Genomic DNA, 19774 nt, shown 5'->3' with positions numbered 1-19774 from the left:
AATGCGAACCTGGGCAGATTGTTTTAAATCGGGATTTTGCTTATTTCACTCATTTCTCTCTTGCTTTGGGCGATTTTTGGAGAGCTTCAAGGGGAGATTTTCGTCATCTATTGCAAGGTAAGTAATTCCCACATATTATTAGCTAACTCCATGGATTCTACAAGGGTTTAACCATGGAATTTAGTAGAAATTGTAAAATTTTGAAAGAAACCTAGAAATTGATATTTTTGGATTTTTACCACGAAATTGGATATGGAATTAGGAATACATTATATATTTGAGTTCATGGTATTCTGGGTAAAGTTTATCTTTGAAAATTTTCAAAATCTGAGCACGTGGGCCCGAGGGTTAACTTTATTGACTTTTCGAGCTCGGTTGGGAATTATTTAAATTGATTGATTATGTGTATTAGAGTATATTTTTATTGGTTTGCACCTTGTTTGACTAGTTTTTGGTTCGACGAGCATCGGTTTGAGAGGCTTTGGAGCCGGTTATGGAACTTCGGAGCGAGGTAAGTCTCCTATCTAACTCTTTGAGGAGGAAACTACCCCTAGGTGATGTATTTGATATGTGCTACTTGTTGCTGGGGCTACGAACGCACGAGGTGACGAGAGTCCATACATAGCTAAATCCATGTTATTGTTCGGGTAGACTTAGGTTCACATCATGCTATAGCTGTACTATTTGAACAATCCTTTGCCTATTAAATTCCTTTATGTTACATTACGACTTAAGACTAGACTTGTGTAAAGCGATAGACTCGCTATTGTAGAGATTGATGGGCTTCATGATTAGCCGCGAATAATTTTACTCCTCTTATGAACTTCTCCCGCATTTTGTGTTCTCATCGAAAGGTGTCCTCAAAGCTCCTTATAACTCACATGTCCCTTCGTGAGTGGGGCCAAGGACCCATCAAAGCTTCTTATTCTAAAGGCATCGGGCTGTTCGTCTCGGCAAGATAGATACATCTATGGTTCGTGTCATTTGACCCTCGGTAGTGCGCACATCTTATGAGATCGGTCTGTTCGCCTCGGCAGAATTATGTACCACACTCTCATGGAAGCGGGCCGTCCGCCTCGATAATATAATAGATGTATCTATGGTTATATACCAGATTATTATGGGATCGGTCCGTATGCCTCGGCATTTCTATAAAATACTTGGAATCGTGCGTATTATTTGTCAAAAAGCCAATGTATATGGGAGTTTTCCTGAATTGAATTATGATGACGTATCTGGTGAAGTTCAATATATATATATATATACACACACACACACACACTCCGATGAAGGAGGTAACTGTTAATCGAGAGTTTGAGTTTAATTGTTGAGAGAAGGATTGTACCGCGTATTTATACTTGTTTATCTTGTTTATTTACTCTGCCCCATATCTGTTTAGTTCTTACTGTATCTATCTTATTAGACCACTAGTAAGTGTCGATGTCGACCCGTCGTCACTACTTCTCTGGTGTTAGGCTAGATACTTACTGGGTACGCGTTGATTTACGTACTCATATTGCACTTGCTGCACTTATTGTGCAGGTATATATATATGTTTTTGGTGGTCCTCTAGGTGCAGAGGCACCGCTTTTGCGGGACTTTACGATGAGTTGCACTTCCTTGATACGATCCGCAGCATACAGAGTCTCCATCAGAGTTATTTATATTCCCCGTCTAACTTGTATTTCAAACGGATGTTGTATTGTTATTTACTCATTAATAGATGCGCATGCACTTGTAACATCGGATTTTGGTGATTCTTACGGGATTGTTCATTATTGTAGTTCGTGTAAATATTATCACTTACCCTATGAATTCTATTTCATACTCTTGAATTAATGAAAATTATGATTTCAAATACTAAAGGAGTAATTAAGTTAATCATTCACCGTTGGCTTGCCTGACGACGGTGTTAGGCGCCATTACGACCTTAGTGGATTTTGGGTCGTGATAATTTGGATACGAGTCTAATCATACAAAAATCATTCAATTCCGACGACAAATCAACCTTGAAACCATCGATTTATGTATTAGAAAGTTTTAACTAAAATTCCTAGTTTCTCCAATTCAAATTATTAATCAAACACTAAAATCGATGTTGGAATCATGAAATAATAACAAATCCGAGTAAAAAATACTTACCCCAATCCAAGTAGTAAAAATCTCCTCCAAAAATCGAGCTCCAAAACCTTGTGAGAAAAAGTGACTAAATTTCGAAACAAGAAAAAATTGCAGCCAAAACTCATTCGGAACCTGCTCGCGCACTCAAATCACCGAAAAAAGCTCATCTTGATCTGATATTAACCATGGTCAAACTTCAAATCCTTAACTAGTTTCTCAATCAATGTTCCAAAATACACCCAAAACTCTCGGGACCCCATCCATCATACCAACAAGTACACATGCGTAATATAAACTTATCCAAAGCCTCAAAACACCCACGGGAACATCATAACAAAGAATCGAGGCTCAAACCGAATAGAATTTATCTTAAGTTATTAAATCTTCATTCTTTCAAAAGAGTGTCTGAATTACACTTAAACACTTCAGATTACTTTCAAACTTTGCATATAAGTTTAATTCAATGATATAAACCTATCCAAAGTCTCGCAACACCAATTGGAGTCCAATGGCATCAAAGTCAACTCTTTGTGAAACCATGAAATCTTAAGTTCTTCAAATTGCCATCATTCGACAAATAGTGTCGAATTCTTCTAGGAACCTCCGAAGCCAAATCTGAACATACCTACAAGGCCAAAATTACGAACCTATCGGAACAATCAAAACTCGATTCCGAGTCGATTTACCCAAAAGTTAAACCTTGGACAACTCTTCCAACTTAAAGCTTCTAAAACAAGAATCATTCTTCCAAATCAATTCTGAACCGTTCGAAAACTAAAACCAACCATACACACAAGTCATAATACATAATACGAAGCTACTCAAATTCTCAAAACATCGAATGGAATGCTAAAACTCAAGACAATCGGTCGGGTCGTTACAACTCAAAAGAAAGCAAAAATTTGACCCTTTTTTACTATAAATAGCTAATTACCTAATAATGATAGCATTTGGCTAGTATTGATAATATTTTATGAATTGACTAATTTTTGTACTAATATACTTATGAACGGATATAACGAACAACTTCTCTTGAATAAAAGAATATCAAATACAAACTAACATGCATTTTTGTAGAGTTGTCAGCTCGATGTCTGCGTTGAATAGAAGTAGCTATTGACAAGAATTTGATGTTAGTACATTGTGTTCACAAACAGAAGAACAGAAAACCAGAAACATTAGTTAACAAGAGCAAGAAAAATAATTTCGAGCCCACCGACTTTATTGTGTATCCTTAAAAAATTTAATCTCCTTATTGTTGGTTAAAGTTATGGATTAATTCGTCATATATGTTTATTTGTAAAACGGTACAGTTAAATTTATAACATGGTTTATATACAAGTGAATTGATTTGATCCAACAGTATAAAATAAACGAGAGTGAAATCAAGAATGTAAAGATAACTTAAAGAAATACAAGCCTGCTGGTATGATAAGCTTCACCGAAAATAGCAGTATGAACAATACAAAGAACAAAAGATAGTAAGTAATTTTATAATTTAAGAGCAGAAGGTAGCTTTTGTGTAAAGAATATTTTGTGTCTACAGATTATGCTAATTTCCCTATTTATAGCTATATTTAGGGAGACAAGATCCCCAAATCAAACTTCTCTTGAATGAGAATAGAATCATCATTGATGATTGCATAACAGTTGGCTATAAATAAAGATATTCTCTTTAACGGCTGCTCATTGAATGGTATCCACTGTCAATATTTTGAATCTTTATCATCGGCTACTCTGTCAGGATTCATTCAACACTTGTCACATGTTTGCAACCTGTAGATTATTCGCTGATTCACATCCTACCCGTCTTCAGCTCCACGTGTCATCTCTTCATTCAGCCAACTGTGACTAACTAATTTTACTGCATATAACATGATAGAACGAAAAACTATTCTGTAATAGCTACACTTCAAATTACAGAATTTACGCAAATTTAAATGATGGAGAAATCACAATTGACACTTACATTTATTATAAAAACAATTCAAAAGAAGAGGGAGAGAGTTTACAGAATATTTCCGATGAATGTAAACAAAGGCCAAGCTTTGAATTTATAGCTAAAGACTGGTTGAATGGAAGAGGTGCAACTCAACAGTTGCAGACTTTCAGGTGGCTGTTTACGAAAAACGGATTAAAATGGAGAGAAAATCAAATGATCGTTACAAAAGACGGACAAAAAATATTAATCCAAATCAAAAACCAAAGTCGAGCAATGATGACGCGGCTGCGCGAGGCTTGCCTCTCTCTTAACTCTTTAAGAGTTAGAAGAAGTATTTTTCTATATAATCAAAATGACTTTCCTCTCTTTTTTCGAGAAGGGACAAAATTTCTTGATAAAAAGGAATCTTTCATCTTTTATTATATTTTCCTCCATATTTTTCTCTTCCATTTCCATTTACACAATACATGAAAAAAACCCACAGTTGATACCAATGGAAATCGAGTTAATTGATTCTTTAGAGGCGTTACATATATGTAATTCTACATGAATTCATTTTTTTTTTCTTGGCAAATGGCAAGTAAAAGATTTTATTTACAAAAAAGCTTTACAATACAGTATCAAAAAGAAAAGAAACAGAAGTAATGTATGGTTGCCCACTCTAGCTAGTTCTCCCTGCCAGTTCATAGGTATTATATGTATGCCCTGCCACTGAAGTATATGTTACTTATATTTTGGCCCTTCATGAATTCTAACATTATCAACGATTGTATGTCCCTGTTCTCTAAGCTTGGAATGCTAGTTATGAAGCTTATATCTAAAGAAGAAAACAAGGTGGCCAATAATAACTTCCTAAGTATAGTAAGTAGTAGAAATAATATTTTTGAGGGCTTAGCTTAATGTTGTATAATTCACTGTCAACATATACTATCCTCTTTTAATTATTGTACAGGCGTTATGTATCGAAGCAACTATGTATTAGCTATTGTTGTTACGAGCAGTGGCGTACGCAATATTTTTCGGAGGCGGTGTCATCATTTTAAACTGCAAATAAGTAAATAAATCTATTAAGAAAAGAACACGATTTGAATCATATTAATAACTCAAGCATATTATTACAAATTTTCATTTTTTGAAATGCATTCAAAATAAACTCATTAGAATATATTTATTTCTTTTACATAAGGCACCAAACATTCGATTAAATACTCACCATTCATTTGATTTCACAAATTATTTTTATAAATTTTATCGTCGAGAATACAGATGAACAGAAAGAAAAAAAAAATAGACGAACTACTTATGGAAGATTTTGTTAAAAACTAAAAGGTCAATAGCTCAAATCCAACGGGTGTATCTTAAGCACAAAAATACTAAAAACAATTAATGATGTTGTGCGCCTTCGAACTCGGACCTCATTTCTAAAATTAAAGCGCTCGACCAGAAGACCTGCCTAATTATTTTACTAGTAGTGTCACTTTATGTTATTTGTTCTAGTTTTGTTTCGACATTTCAACCATATAATAAATATTTAGTAAAATTTCCCGACGAAGCGGAGTCATGTGATACCGCTTCGCCTAAGGTAGATCCGCCACCGGTTGCGAGCCAGGAATTTGGATACAGGGAATTAAAAAAATTACTAAACTGTCACACTTGGGATATAAACTTGTGACTTAAAGCAATCTTTGAATCCCCTTGCCACTACACTACAATCTTCCTTTACGTCAAGGATTTCAATATTCTTTGCTATAGTGTATATTGGTATATCATAATTAGTGGTAAATTATGATATACTTTGTTTGAGTATGTTAAATGGTATATCCAATATTCTTGGTATGTCATAATTACTGTTGAATATTGGTACTCTTATATTCTTAATATACTACATTTGATATATCATAATTAGCATAGTATACCAAATTTTAGGATTCACCGGTTTAACTCGAAAGAAAAAAAAAAGAAGAAGAAGAAGATAAAAACACCGGACAAATTTTTTATTTAAAAAAAACCTTAATTTCTTAAAGATTTAAAAAAAGTCATGTACAAATATAAAATACAAAATTAAAAAGATTGACATTGTAACTATCGATAACTATAATAGATTAATGATTGTTTAGAAAGAATTTCAATGCTAATTTTAGGACTAGGTTATTTATTTACAAAAATAAAAATAAAAGTGGAATTAAGTGTTAAAAGTTTTAACGGAAAAAATAATAGAAAAAACTAAGACAAAAATGATAATTGTAAGGAAAAAAAGTGACAGATGTTTTGAACTAACATATTTTACTCTAAAAAATAAAATCTAAAATTTCTTAGAAAAAGATAAAAAAAAATTATCTACAAATATTAAATAAAAAATTCAAAAAAAATCAAAAAAAAGTAATATGGTAACTCTCGGTAATCATAATCGATTGCTGATTTTGTATAAAGTATCCAAATATAAATTTTATGACTTGGTTATATATTTAAAAATAAATAAAAACTAAAGTAAAAGAAAGTGATAACAGTTTTTTATGGAAGAATTTTACTAAAAAATAACAGAAAAAATAAGATGAAAAAGAAAAAAAAGTTACAAAATATTTTGGACGGAGGGATTTTAGTGGAAAGAATAAAATTAAGTAAACAAAAAGCTACACCAAAAAATAAATAATCAAGATAAAAAAATAAAGTAAAAAAGAGTGAGGGGGTTACTACTAGAAAGAATAAGAAAATAAAAAGAAAAAAGAAAAAAGAAAATAACTACAGAAAAAAGAAAATAAACTAAGAAAAATGAATAAAAGTGCAAAATATTATTAGAAAGAAAAAAAACTAAGAGAAAAGAATAACAACAAAATACGAAAAAAAAAACAAAAAGAAAAATGTGAAAAAAAATAAAGAAAAGAAGGAGAATGACCTATGGTGAAGCCTAGGCATAGAAAGGAGGCAACCTGATCTTAAAACTATCACATTCCCGACTGAACTAGGAAATAGATGGCCATCTATTTATACTTTCATTGCGGCTCAAAACTTATTAGGTTATTCTTGTTTACGTTGTTTTGTACTACTCGTCTTTCCAAAAATTAACACAAAGAACGTTGTTCCCCACTTTGTTAACCCTGTTCTTTAGTTATTGATCAAAGAAAACATGAGTAGTCTGACACATCATTCTTCTCCATATTATCATAGCAATCATCATCGACGTCCTCGACAAGTCAATGATCATCCTTCTAGATGACAATACAGAGTTCATCATATTCCACGGACAAATTATCTGCTGTCTCGGCCTGTTTCAAGAAACGTAGAGCAATTTCCTATTCCTAGGGTTGATGATGAAACCATGACTCGGCAAAACCTGCATCAAGACACAGCTTTTCCACATAGGAATGGAATTAACATAACCAACTTGAGGGAACGTTCTTTAGTGGATATGGTCTTACAGCCAGCTGCCGTAGATAACCGGCATGGCCACTCCCAAGATAGGAGCTATCCGCCGTATAATTATAGTTCTCCCTCAACAAGTGACCCCTCTTGGTTCATCAGAACGTTTGCTAGTCCAGTCAACTCCTTCCGTAGTGATCATCTGAATACTGGCTTTGATTTTGACTCTCTGTATGATCTACTTGATCTTGATCATCATCTGAGCACCGGCTCTGAATTTGACTCCGTGTATGATCTAATTGATCCTGAGGAGAGTGTATAGAGAACAAGGAGGCAACTTGGGCTTAGGATAGTTGGGCCACCAAGGTAGTCAGTATGGGCCATCAGTAGTTAAGAGAGTCAGCCCAATATTTGGATATTACATTAGATATGTTAGCTGATAAATAATGGTAGTCTCTAGAAGATTGTCACGTGTCACCCACTGAATGGGTTATTAGATTATTCCTTCTGAGAGTACATGTAATCGTTACCGATGATTATGCAATTTTGGTTTTCTCTTTTGTTATTTTCTTTTCCTTTTCACTGTTCTATTGAGCTCAACAGCAGCTCTACCATTATATTTGGTATCAGAGCTCCGGTTCTGGCCGGAGAAGATGGTGGACAAACAAAAAAATCAAACCGGAGATACGATATTAAGAGGCTCGAAGTTTAGTTGGAAAAAATCGCTGAAGAAACATCAAAAAGGTTCGTACAGATGGATGAAAGACAGCAGAGCTTCGAAGCTAGAATGTCGGAGTTTGCTTCCTCATCGAAAAGAATGGAGGAAATGATATACCAGATGAGCTTCAGTCGTCATCAGTCCCCTGTTCCATCAGCTCAATCTCAAATGGCCATCTCACAAGCGGGTGCCATGGTTGACGCCGGTCAATCTTCCGTCGGAGGTAACCCACGTTTCAATACACCTCCTCTCACCCCACAATCATCCATGGGCTACCGAGTCCTAACGCTACCACCCAGTTCTCAAAATTTGAGCACGAGCCCAGCTAACCCTCTTATCCCTGAACTACGTTCTTGCCCTACTTCCCTTCTTCCACTAAACCCTGCTGCTACTACATATCGCCCAAATAACCCTATAGCCTTTCCAGTCCCGGGCCAATTTTCTGAGCCCATAACCTTCCCTCAACCCATGACTTTTCCTGTCCCTTTACTACAAAACACAACCGTTCCTTTTGGCTCTTTTAACCAAACACAAACCGGATGGGCTCCTGCTAATCCTAATGGGCCAGATTCAAGTTGGTTAAGCTCATGGCTACTAAAAGTCAGATTTCCATTTCCGGAATTTGATGAGAATAACCCTCGAGCTTGGATTAGACATTGTGAGAAATTTTTTCAACTTTATCAAATTCCGGACGGGGCAAAAATGCACTATGTGGCCATTCATTAAAAGGATCATGTGGACAATTGGTTTGATAGCTATATATTGGACCATGGGGGCAAGGTCTCATGGGCCTTGTTTTGCTGGGATGTTTGCCAACGTTTTGGTAATACTATGCCAATTAATATTGTTAGAGAATTTAATAGGTTGGACCAACTTAAGGATGTGGAGACGTATCAACGTCGATTTGAAGAATTGTGTTGCCTAATGATTACCATTAATCCCGCACTACATGAACCATACTTGGAGACTTGTTTTATCGGGGGATTGAAACCGGATATATTGCCATAGGTCCAATTTGCAAATCCTAGAACTCTAATGGATGCATACACATGTGCCAAATTACATGGGCAATCATTTAATTCCCTTTACAAGCAAATTACCACACATTTTGGGTCCAGAACAAGTTACCAAACATGCCCGCCTTGCTCTGCCTGCCCCCTACCCAAAAACCCACCTACAACAACCACCACTAAACCGCCCGCCAAGTGGAATTTAACCATTGAACAAATGAGGGAACAAAACCTTTGTTTTAAATGTCATGATAAGTTTTTTCCGAGCCACATAGGCAAGCCCAAGCCACTTAACGCAATGGAGGGGGAAGAATTTTGTGATGCGGAGGACAAGCTACCTGAACCAGAAATGGAAGGGGAAATCGAGGCCCAAGAAGCAGAAGTGTCCATTAATGTTCTCTTGGGCCACAACAAAGCCCCATCTACAATTAAATCGGTAGGATGGGCCAAGAAACAAAAACTGCTGATTCTCATTAATTGTGGGTCCACCCACAGCTTTGTGGACCCTCAAATGGTGAAGGCTGATGATGGTTAAGGTTGCCAATGGCCAGCGTGTTCCTTCTACTTAGGTGACTAATAAATTCACTTGGACTATGCAAGATGAGGCATTTGTGTTTGATTTAAGGCTGCTCAAGGTTGGCGGATGTGACATTGGTCATGGAATGGATTGGATTGACACTGTTACACCAATCTTATTATCCACTCGACCATTGGGAATTTATTTCTACAAGGAGGAGAAACTAATTACATTTCTTGGACAAGTGGAATCTGACCCTGTAACAACAGTCAATGAACGGAGCTTGGGTCGTGTGGTAAAAAAGGGTCAATACAGTTATTTGGCCAAATTAATAATGGTAAGTGCAAAGGCAGCCCAAGCCCAATAACAAATTCCGGAAGGACCATTTTGATTTAATATTCCAAGAGCCTAAGGGACTTCCTCCTAAGCGGGAATGTCACCATGCCATAGAGTTGTTGTCAGGCTCTAAACCTGTCAATTTGAGGCCTTATCGCTACTCAATTGAACAAAAGAATTCCATCGAGAAAATTATCTCAGAAATGCTTCAAGAACAAACTGTGACAACCAGTGTTTCTCCATATGCTTCACCATATGATGATGATAGAAGATTTGGGAAAGAGTGAAACGCATGAGAGACGCGAGATGATGATAGAAGATCGAAGGCAAAATTTGGTAGTTACAATTTCAATGTCAGCACATCAGAATTAGTAACAGTATTAAGAAGCATGGATGATAAAGTGCGGTGGCCAAAAGAAATGAGATCAAATCCAAATAGGCAAAATTTTGATTTCTGATGCGAGATTCATAACGATCGTGGTACAAAACGACAGATTATATATTGCTGCAAGCTGAAGTTGACCATTTATTAAAGCAAGGATATCTTACTGAATTGTTTAGTGAAAAAGGTAAGCAAGCATACATGAAGAACAAGCAAGAGCCCCCTAAACCTCCTTCTCCAAAAAGGACCGTTAACATTATAAGCGGGGGAGAAGAAATCAACAGCGTGACATATACGACAGCCAAGAAAGTGTCAAAGGTCACAGTTACACACGGGAAGCGGGTCCGACATGTTTTGGAAGAAGAAAGTATTACATTTGATGATGCAGATATAGACGGCATGCTAACTCCACACAATGATGCATTGGTAATATCTCTACTTGTACATGACACTAACGTGAAACAGGTTTTGATTGATCCAGGTAGCTCCATGAACTTCATTTTGCTAAGATTATTAAACAAGATGCAAGCTGAAGATAAGCTAGTACCCAAGGCGCATACTTTATCTGGCTTTGACAATTCAAGCATCGTAACAAAAGGGGAAGTAGTACTTACAACATTCGCAGAGGGAGTTGTCAAAGATGCGAAATTTCAGGTGGTAGAGATGGATATGGCTTATAATATGATTCTTGGTAGACCATGGATTCACGAAATAGATGTTGTGCCATCTACTCTACATCAAGTTATTAAATTCCCTTCACAATGGGGGATATGTCAAATCCGTGGTGATCAACAGACATCTAGGAGCATCAACTTCGTAGCAGATTCAAGCCCAAAAAACGAAGAATGTTAGCAATTACAGAATTTAGTTGAGGATGCTGCAACACAAGCCTCAACTGAACACGGGCGGACATATGTAGACTCGAGTCCCGATTCCATCCAAGAATCGGAAGAAAATGAAAACATCAAAACGACGATTGAAGAATAGGTGGTTGTAGAACTATTCCTACAATGGCCTGATAGGAAAGTCTACAATGGGGCCAACCTAAGCCACGAAATGAAAGGTAAGTTGATTGAATTTTTGAAAACTAACGTAGATTGTTTTGCCTGGTCCCATTCTGATATGACAGGAATACCTCCGAAAGTAATGACTCACAAGTTAAATGAAGATCCATCATATCCACCTATCAAACAAAAGAAAAGAAAGCAAGGATCTTTCAAAAATCAGGTGATTCAAGATGAGGTGCAAAAACTTTTAAAATTTGGGTCTATCCGCGAGGTAAAGTATCCTAATTGGTTATCTAATACTGTAGTAGTACCAAAAAGAATGGTAAATGGCGAGTTTGTGTAGATTACACTGACCTAAACAAAGCTTGTCCTAAAGATTCTTTTCTGTTACCACATATAAATCAACTAATTGATGCTACTGCAGAACATGAATTGTTAAGTTTTTTAGATGCATATTCAGGGTATAATCAAATCAAAATGGATCCCCTAGATGAGGAAAAAACTTCATTTATAACAGACAGGGGACTTACTGTTACAAAGTAATGCCATTTGGCCTTAAAAACGCTGAGGCCAGATACCAAAGGTTGGTGACCAAAATGTTCCAAGAACATTTAGGGAAAACCATGGAAGTCTACATAGATGATATGCTGGTCAAATCCCAACAAGCAGGGAATCATATTCAGCATCTATTTGATACATTTCAGATTCTCCGTAAATTCAACATGAAGCTAAATCCCAAGAAATGTGCATTTAGCATTTCATCAGGTAAGTTTTTGGGATTTCTTGTTTCTAACTGTGGCATTGAAGTAAATCTCCCATAGATTAAAGCTATTGAGGAAATTCATGATATACTTGCAAGTAAAAAAAAAGTACAGAGACTGACGGAAAGAATTGCAGCCTTGGGAAGATTTATTTCCAAATCATTATAAAAATATTTTAAGTTCTTTTTAGCTCTAAAAAAGCAGGATCAGTTCGAATGGTTTGAGGAATGTCAGCAAGCGCTCAAAAACTTGAAAGTATACTTGTCAAATCCACCGTTGCTCGCAAAACCAAAAGATGGGGAAAAGTTACTTATCTACTTTGATGTTTTAGAGGTAGAGGTCAATGCTGTTTTGGTTCGTGAAGACCAACGTAAACAGTCTTAAATTTATTATGTTAGCAAGTCATTATTAGATGTTGAGACTCAGTATTCTCATCTAGAAAAACTTGCACTTGCATTAATTATGGCATCTAGGAAATTAAGACCTTATTTTCAATGCCACCATATCTCCATAGTAATTGCCTACCCCCTACGTAATATACTACAAAAACATGAGTTATCAGGTAGGTTAGCCAAGTGGGCCATAGAATTGAGTGAATATGACATTACATATCAACCTAGAACTGCAATAAAGTCACAAGTATTAGCAGATTTTGTGGCCGATTTTAGCCAAAGGATGCAACCAGAAGCAGAAAAGGAACTAGAAATATTCAACGGGTCTAATCCAGGAATTTGGACTTTATTTACTAATGGTTCATCGAACATAAAAGGGGCAGGTCTAGGAATTGTTTTGGTACCACCTACGGTGAAACCATACCACAAGCCGTAAAATGTCACCTTGTTACTAACAATGAGGCAGAGTATGAAGTTGTGATTGTAGGTTTAGAACTAGCACGAGAGATTGGCGTAGAACAAGTTGTAATCAAGAGCGATTCATAGCTCGTAGTTAACCAAATGCTGGAGACTTACTCAGCTAGAGAAGCAAGAATGCAGCAGTACTTGGAAAAGGCACGTGATCTAGTTAGGTAATTCCAAACCTGGAAAGTTGTGCAGATACCACGAGAAGAAAATGTCGAGGCAGACGCCTTAGCTAATCTTGCATTTGCAGCGAAAGTGACAAATGATGAAAATGCTTTGGTAATTCATCTATTCCATTATGTACTTGATCAAGACAAAAAAGAGGTAAATTTCAATAATTTAACTTGGGATTGGAGGAATGAGATTATCACTTTTTTTACAGTATGGAATTGTTCCTGAAGATAAGAAGAGGCTCACATGCTTCGCAAAAAAGCTGCTCGGTACTGTTTAAAGTAAGACTATCTTTATCGTAAAATGTTCGGTGGTCCTTTAGCAAGATGCCTCGGACCTTCTCAAACAGATTATGTGATGAGAAAAATACACGGGGGGCATTGTGGAAATCACGCGGGAGGAAGATCTTTAGTGAAACCATGATTAGAGCAGGCTATTATTGGCCCAAAAATGGAAGAAGAAGAGGAAAATGTTGTGGCTAAATGTGACAAGTGCCAAAGATACGGTAACAATATGCATAGACCTGCAGAGTTGTTACATCCAGTCATTGCACCGTGGCCTTTTATGAAGTGGAGAATAGATATCGTGGGTCCACTATAACAAGCAAAAGGCAAGGTATGCTTTTTGCTAGTACCCACTGATTACTTTACTAAGTGGAAGCAGGTGCTTTTAAACAGGTACGAGAAAAAGAAGTCAGAGATTTCATTTGGCGAAATATCATATGCCGATTCGGCGTACCAAAGGAAATCATATGTGATAAAGGCTCACAATTTATAGGTGCACAAATCACAGAATTATTTTAGAGTTAGCAGATTAAAAGAATTACTTCAACACCTTACCATCCGGTGGGCAATGGACAAGCTGAATCAACGAATAAAGTCATTATTAACAATTTGAAGAAAAGATTGGAGGAATCCAAAGGCAATTGGCCAGAGGTGTTACCTGGTGTTTTGTGGGCTTACCGCACAACAGCAAAAACAAGTGCGGGAGAAACACTGTTCTCACTGGTATTTGGAGCTGAAGCCTTGATCCCAGTCGAGATAGGGGAGCCAAGAACGAGATATGCACAAGCAACTGAGGAATCTAATGAAGAAAAAATGCGAATAAACCTAGATTTACTTGAAGAAAGAAGAGAAGCTGCATTAATAAGGATGGCAGCGCAAAAACATGTTATGGAACGATACTATAATCGGAAAGCTCGTCTAAGATACTTCAAGATTGGGGACTTCGTACTCAAGAAGTTTTTTCAATCCACGAAAGCGGCTAATGCGGGAAAGTTTAGTCCAACTTGGGAAGGACCTTATAAGATTCACGGTATCGCAGGAAAATGAGCATACGAGCTGGAAACAATGAATGGCAAGATTTTACCTTCATATTGGAATGATGTTTATCTGAAGAGATACTATTTCTAAGGAAAGGAAGTATCCACGGGTAGGTACCCTCATTAGAAAATTTTATTTTTGAATTGTTAAAATTTTACTAACGAATTTAGATGATAGGCAAAAACCTAACCCGTACTAAGTGATGAATCACGACCTGCAAGACACGTGGAAAAATATAAATTCCCGGTCTAGGGTTACAACTATTTTGATAGAAATTCAAACGGGTTTGTCGCGCCCCCCTTTTTCCCTCCTTGCGGAGAGAGGTCCGGGTTTCGACATTCATGGGGGTAATAACTCATTTCCTTTTGGGAATTGGTTATTTGAAGAGTCGCCACCTAACGGATTATAGTGCGTTAGGGCACCTAGAGCGATTAACTCTTGGGTTGTTTGCATTACCAGAGATTAGGGTAAGGGCTCGAGATAACCACGAGGGGAAGGTGTTAGGCACCCCTCTTGATCCACAACTGTGGGTCCCGCCGAACTTATATTTACAAATTAGTCCATGCAAATAGTTGACTCAAATAAGTTGCAAGTAAAGCACGTTGGATAGTTCGAGTAGTAAGATAAAGGTTTGAATAAGTTAAAAAATTTTAAAGAGAGGGTTTGATAAAGAGGGGTCTTAGGTTGTTTGTCCTATAGGATCACCCCACGCAATGTCCGGTAAACACTCCTCGATGAGGGGCTACACGTGACATTAACGCATAGTCAACATATCCCATGTCTACCCTTCTCATCCCCTTATTGGTCATGCAAAGCGAGTGTTTGTTCACTGATTCCTATTGCGTGTTACTACCCGTCCCTTCTTAATAGTCCCGGAGGGAGTTAGGACCTCTAGCTATAGGTGGTTCTAGACGTACCCCTAAGGTTTTAAAGGAAAAAATCTAAGGCGACAGTCAAAAAGCATCTAGGACTTTCACATAATGGGAGCAATTAAAAGGCTCATAATTCCTCCTCAAACAAACATTCAGGCAGCACGACTCAGACACAAGTAAGATCTTTATTAATCAATGCCCTAAAGCAAGATTTCTAAGTGGTTATGCAAAAATAAACCACTTTCAGGTACAGAAGTCATAACCTATTAGTTGCCTCGGGCCTCTTCTTTAAAAGCTTATTAGAATTCAGAGACACGATGATAGAAACAGCTTTAGAGAAATGCAAGTTTTGAAAATGCCCTAAGGCTTGCCTATATGCAGTAATGTGTCTATGTTAATGCGAAAACAGACAAGTTTTCGAAATAGAACCTTTCAATACATATAGGCAGGATATCTATTGGGATTAAAGCAATCATGAAAGGACCCGTTTTAGAGAATGTCGACACTTATTAAAACTGGTTTTAAGAAACAAACTATGTGAAATGAAGTTGATCTATTGGGCTAATTAGAATTACCAGACACAATTGCGAGTTAGATCCATATAGACATGATATCTAGGCGTATTGCTGTTTTTAGTCAATTTGCAGTATATGGGAAACTTGCTGAATCGGAATTATGTCTTATAGGCATGGTATCTATACCCGAATTGATTTAAGACATGATGGCTTGGAACCTAGAAACATGGTTTCTAACATGACAAAGTTTACGAACATGGTTTATATCTGATGCAAATGACATTAAAAGTGAGGTCTTTTATAGGCATGATTTCTATTATGATGCAATTGAAAATGGAACCCTATAGGCATGTTTCTACTATGCAAATGAAATTAAAAGTAGAACCCTATGAGCATGATTCTCTATTGCGAAAAAACAATCATATTCAATAAAAACCTATGAATATGTTTTCTAGTATGCAAAAACAATCAGATTCAATAAAAACCCTATGGACATGTTTTCTATTAAGTAGAAACAATTAGATTCAATAAAACCCTATGGACATGTTTTCTAGTGAGTGAAGCGGTAGATTTGATAATAAATCCTAAGAGCAGGATTTCTACCATTGTTACCCCACAAGATTTACATCTACCCACCCTTTTATTAAGTACACCAAGTATTTGTTTACAAATTATTACAGGCCAATAAATGAATTACATAAATGAAATAGAAAACCAAGAAGCTATTCTATAGAGAGCCTGCAATTAGGCCCAAGTTTCCCAAAGCCTCCAATGGTCTCACAAGCCTCATTTCCATAGACAAATTAGAGTCTAGGTGCATCAAAGTTGCCTAAGGGTCTCAAGGACCCCGAGCAATGCTTACACCTAGACTTAGTAGCCAAGCATTGAACCATTGCAGTGTGGAAAGGCCAGCCTCAGTATGCCAGAGTTCAGAGGGTTCTCAAGAGGATCCCAAGGCAGTACGCATACTAGAGGGGGCAGAACTTATTAACTAAGAGTAAAGTGAAAGTGCAAGATTCAGGTTGAAAGCAGTTTATTAAGAACTGGACTTAAAAGTCTGTTTGAAAGCAGTTAGTAAAGTAATAGAGATTGTTGAAAAGAAGTTGGAATAGTAAACAGAGTTCAAAACACTTCAAGATAGGACCACACACAGCAAGTTCACAGAATCCAAATGAATTCAGTAATCACACAGGGGTCAAGGGGTTTGGCGATACACAGACATTTGACTGCAGACACATGATCCCAGCAGGAGTATTAGGACTGGTACGGACATGCTCAGATATAGCTTGACACTGGCATTGTCACAAACCAGTCATGAGGAACGTAAACACTTAGAGAGGAATAGGGATTTAGGATTCACAAAATGGTAAGTGCACAGTAGGTAAAGGAAAACAATTGACCAGGCATGCTTGAATCACACAAGGGAATACAAGAACTTAAAGGGAGGGGAGTCATACTAGTATGCTTAACTACAAACTTCACAACAAAATCACAAGTAAAAGAAGGCTAGAAATAAAAGAAACTGAAACAAAAAGAGAAACATGTTGTTGTTGTGGCTGTAATCAAAACTAGGACATACCAGTGAAGATAGAAGTAAGCAGAATGAAAGAACCAAAGAGCACAGATGATTAGTCTTGCCTTGCAACTGGCTAGTAATATCAAATAGCACAAGAGAGGGAGAGCAGAGATTTTAGTAAGAGAGGAGTTTTTTTGAAAACCAAGTCTGTGTTGTTTATGAAAGACTTAGAGTATTTATAGCTGAAAGTAGATAGTGGAATAAGGTAAAAATCATAGTAGTACACTAATTTAAGGACTCAGAATCAATCACTTAGAGAATCAAGGAAGTACTTCCTTGAGTTAAGGGAATTAAGATCAAACGTAAAGATTCAATACCATATAAGGGGGAAAGAAGAATAAGTGCATGATTAAATAAGGAAAGGAGCCAGAGTTATGTAGGCATAAAGTAGTCAATTAGGACCAAATTCAGAAAGACCCAATTAAGGAAAGACCAAGTAAAACAAAGTACCATAGTAAATAAGGTAATGAAATCAGTTAATTCAAACAGACGAGTAGAATTCTAGGGCTTTGAAGGAAAATCGTTCAATTACCAACAGTTAAGGAAAATCATAACCAATTATGGGGAGTAATGATTCTGTATATTTTCAACATATAAATAGAGATGAATGCACAGAAGTAGAAAACAAACAAGGTCAATTATATAGGCAGAAAGAAACAAGAGATGAGCAAACACAGTTGTATAGAAGTGATATAAGTAGGCTAAAGATTCAGCAGAACATATTCGAAGCATGGTGAGAGATTAACAAGACCAAAGAAAATCAGGCTAACACGCAGAGCCAAGGCAAAGAAAATCAGGCCAACACATGGAACCAAAGTGAAGAAAATCATGCTAACACACAGAAACAAGTGAAGAAAATCATGCTAACACACAGAAGTAAGTAAAGAAAATCATGATAACACATAGAAGCAAGTAAAGAGAATCATGCTAACACACAGAAGTAAGTAAAGAGAATCATGCTAACACACAGAAACAAGTAAAGAAAACCATGCTAACATGAGTAAAGAGAATTATGCTAACACACAGAAACAAGTAAAGAAAAAAAATCTTTAAAAATAAGGGCTTTTAAAAGATTCGAGTTAGAAAGCAGTAGGAACACAAAATCGGTCAAGATAAACAAGGGAAAAAGGTTTAATCATAAAGAAATCAGTTGAAACAGGTATAGAAAGAACTCCGAGAAAACCCTAGTTTTCCAAAGAAAGTAAAAATGGTTTAGAGTAGAAGATCTTTCAAAAGAAAGCTCGAGAACAAGAAAATCATAGAAGGAAACATACTTAAAGCATGAAATGACATATATCTGAGAGATTCAGAAGAGAGTTAGGGTTTCAAAAAAAAACCTAAGTAGAAATCGAAAGAACCTGTTGTAACTTCACAAATCGTAACACACATGGTGTGATTTTTCCCAAAATCACACCAGAAAAGCTTCGATCAACAGAATAAGAAACCCTAGGTCCAAATCGACATGGCCCAGGACCGTTGAGGGCGTTAGAGATGATGAGCGAGGTAGTGACCATTGGAGGCTTGGGGTTTAAGAGATAGTCGCCGGAGATGACCGAAGAAGGAGGCGAGTGGAGGAGTCTAGGGTTAGGTTTGAAAGAAGTGTGGAGATAAGAGAGCATCTGAAGACGGCGCCTTTGAAAAAATGACTTAGGGTTTGGGGTCGATTAGAGTTAAAAAAAATGAAGGGAATGATTTGGGCCGTTGATCTGGGAGATCAACGGTCAAGATTAAAATGGGTAGGTGGGTTCCGGGTTTGGGTAAGGGTTAATAGTGTATGGGTCGGGTGATTTGGGTGTGATATTGGGCTGGGAAGGGGTCCAATTTTGGCTGTTATTTAAATAGTCAATTTTTCCCTATTTAATTTATAAAAAATAATAGGTAATTTTTGAAAATTAAATTAAGGTGCAAAAATGATTTAAAATGCATAATTAACAATTTAAAAATATAGGGTCCAATTTTATGCATATAAAATATAATTATATCTTAAAATGGGCTAACATTGCAATTATATGCAATTTAGCTTTAAAAATACTAAATATAATTACAAAAATATATAAAAATTTCCTTAGCCATAATTTGGCATAAACATAGAAATCCAATAAATGAATTATCAAAACAATAATTTTGAAAATAATTATTGGGGATTTTATGGAGCAAAAGGTAGAAAATAAATCAATTTAAGCACTTAAAATTGTGGGAAAAATAATGAAAGCCTTGTACATGCTTATATATGCATATATATGCTATTTTGAAGGCTTTTATGTATATTTAAAATATATAGGGAAACATTGGGTATCAACAGCTGCCCCT

The 19774-nt window shown here is 36.4% G+C and overlaps 1 protein-coding gene across 1 annotated transcript; it reads left to right on the top strand.

Moving 5' to 3' along the window:
* Nucleotides 1–10584: 10584 nt before the first annotated feature.
* Nucleotides 10585–11235, top strand: LOC138879187 (uncharacterized). Its single transcript, XM_070158781.1, has one exon. The coding sequence runs from the start codon at nucleotides 10585–10587 to the stop codon at nucleotides 11233–11235; it is 651 nt and encodes a 216-aa protein (XP_070014882.1).
* Nucleotides 11236–19774: the final 8539 nt, after the last annotated feature.

Source organism: Nicotiana sylvestris, chromosome 10 (assembly GCF_000393655.2).
Source record: "Nicotiana sylvestris chromosome 10, ASM39365v2, whole genome shotgun sequence".
Lineage (NCBI taxonomy): Eukaryota > Viridiplantae > Streptophyta > Magnoliopsida > Solanales > Solanaceae > Nicotiana > Nicotiana sylvestris.
This window is presented reverse-complemented; position numbering and strand designations above follow the sequence as displayed.

Coding starts and splice junctions, on each gene's coding strand:
- LOC138879187 (XM_070158781.1), top strand. CDS start 10,585: ATGAAGAACAAGCAAGAGCCCCCTAAACCTCCTTCTCCAAAAAGGACC.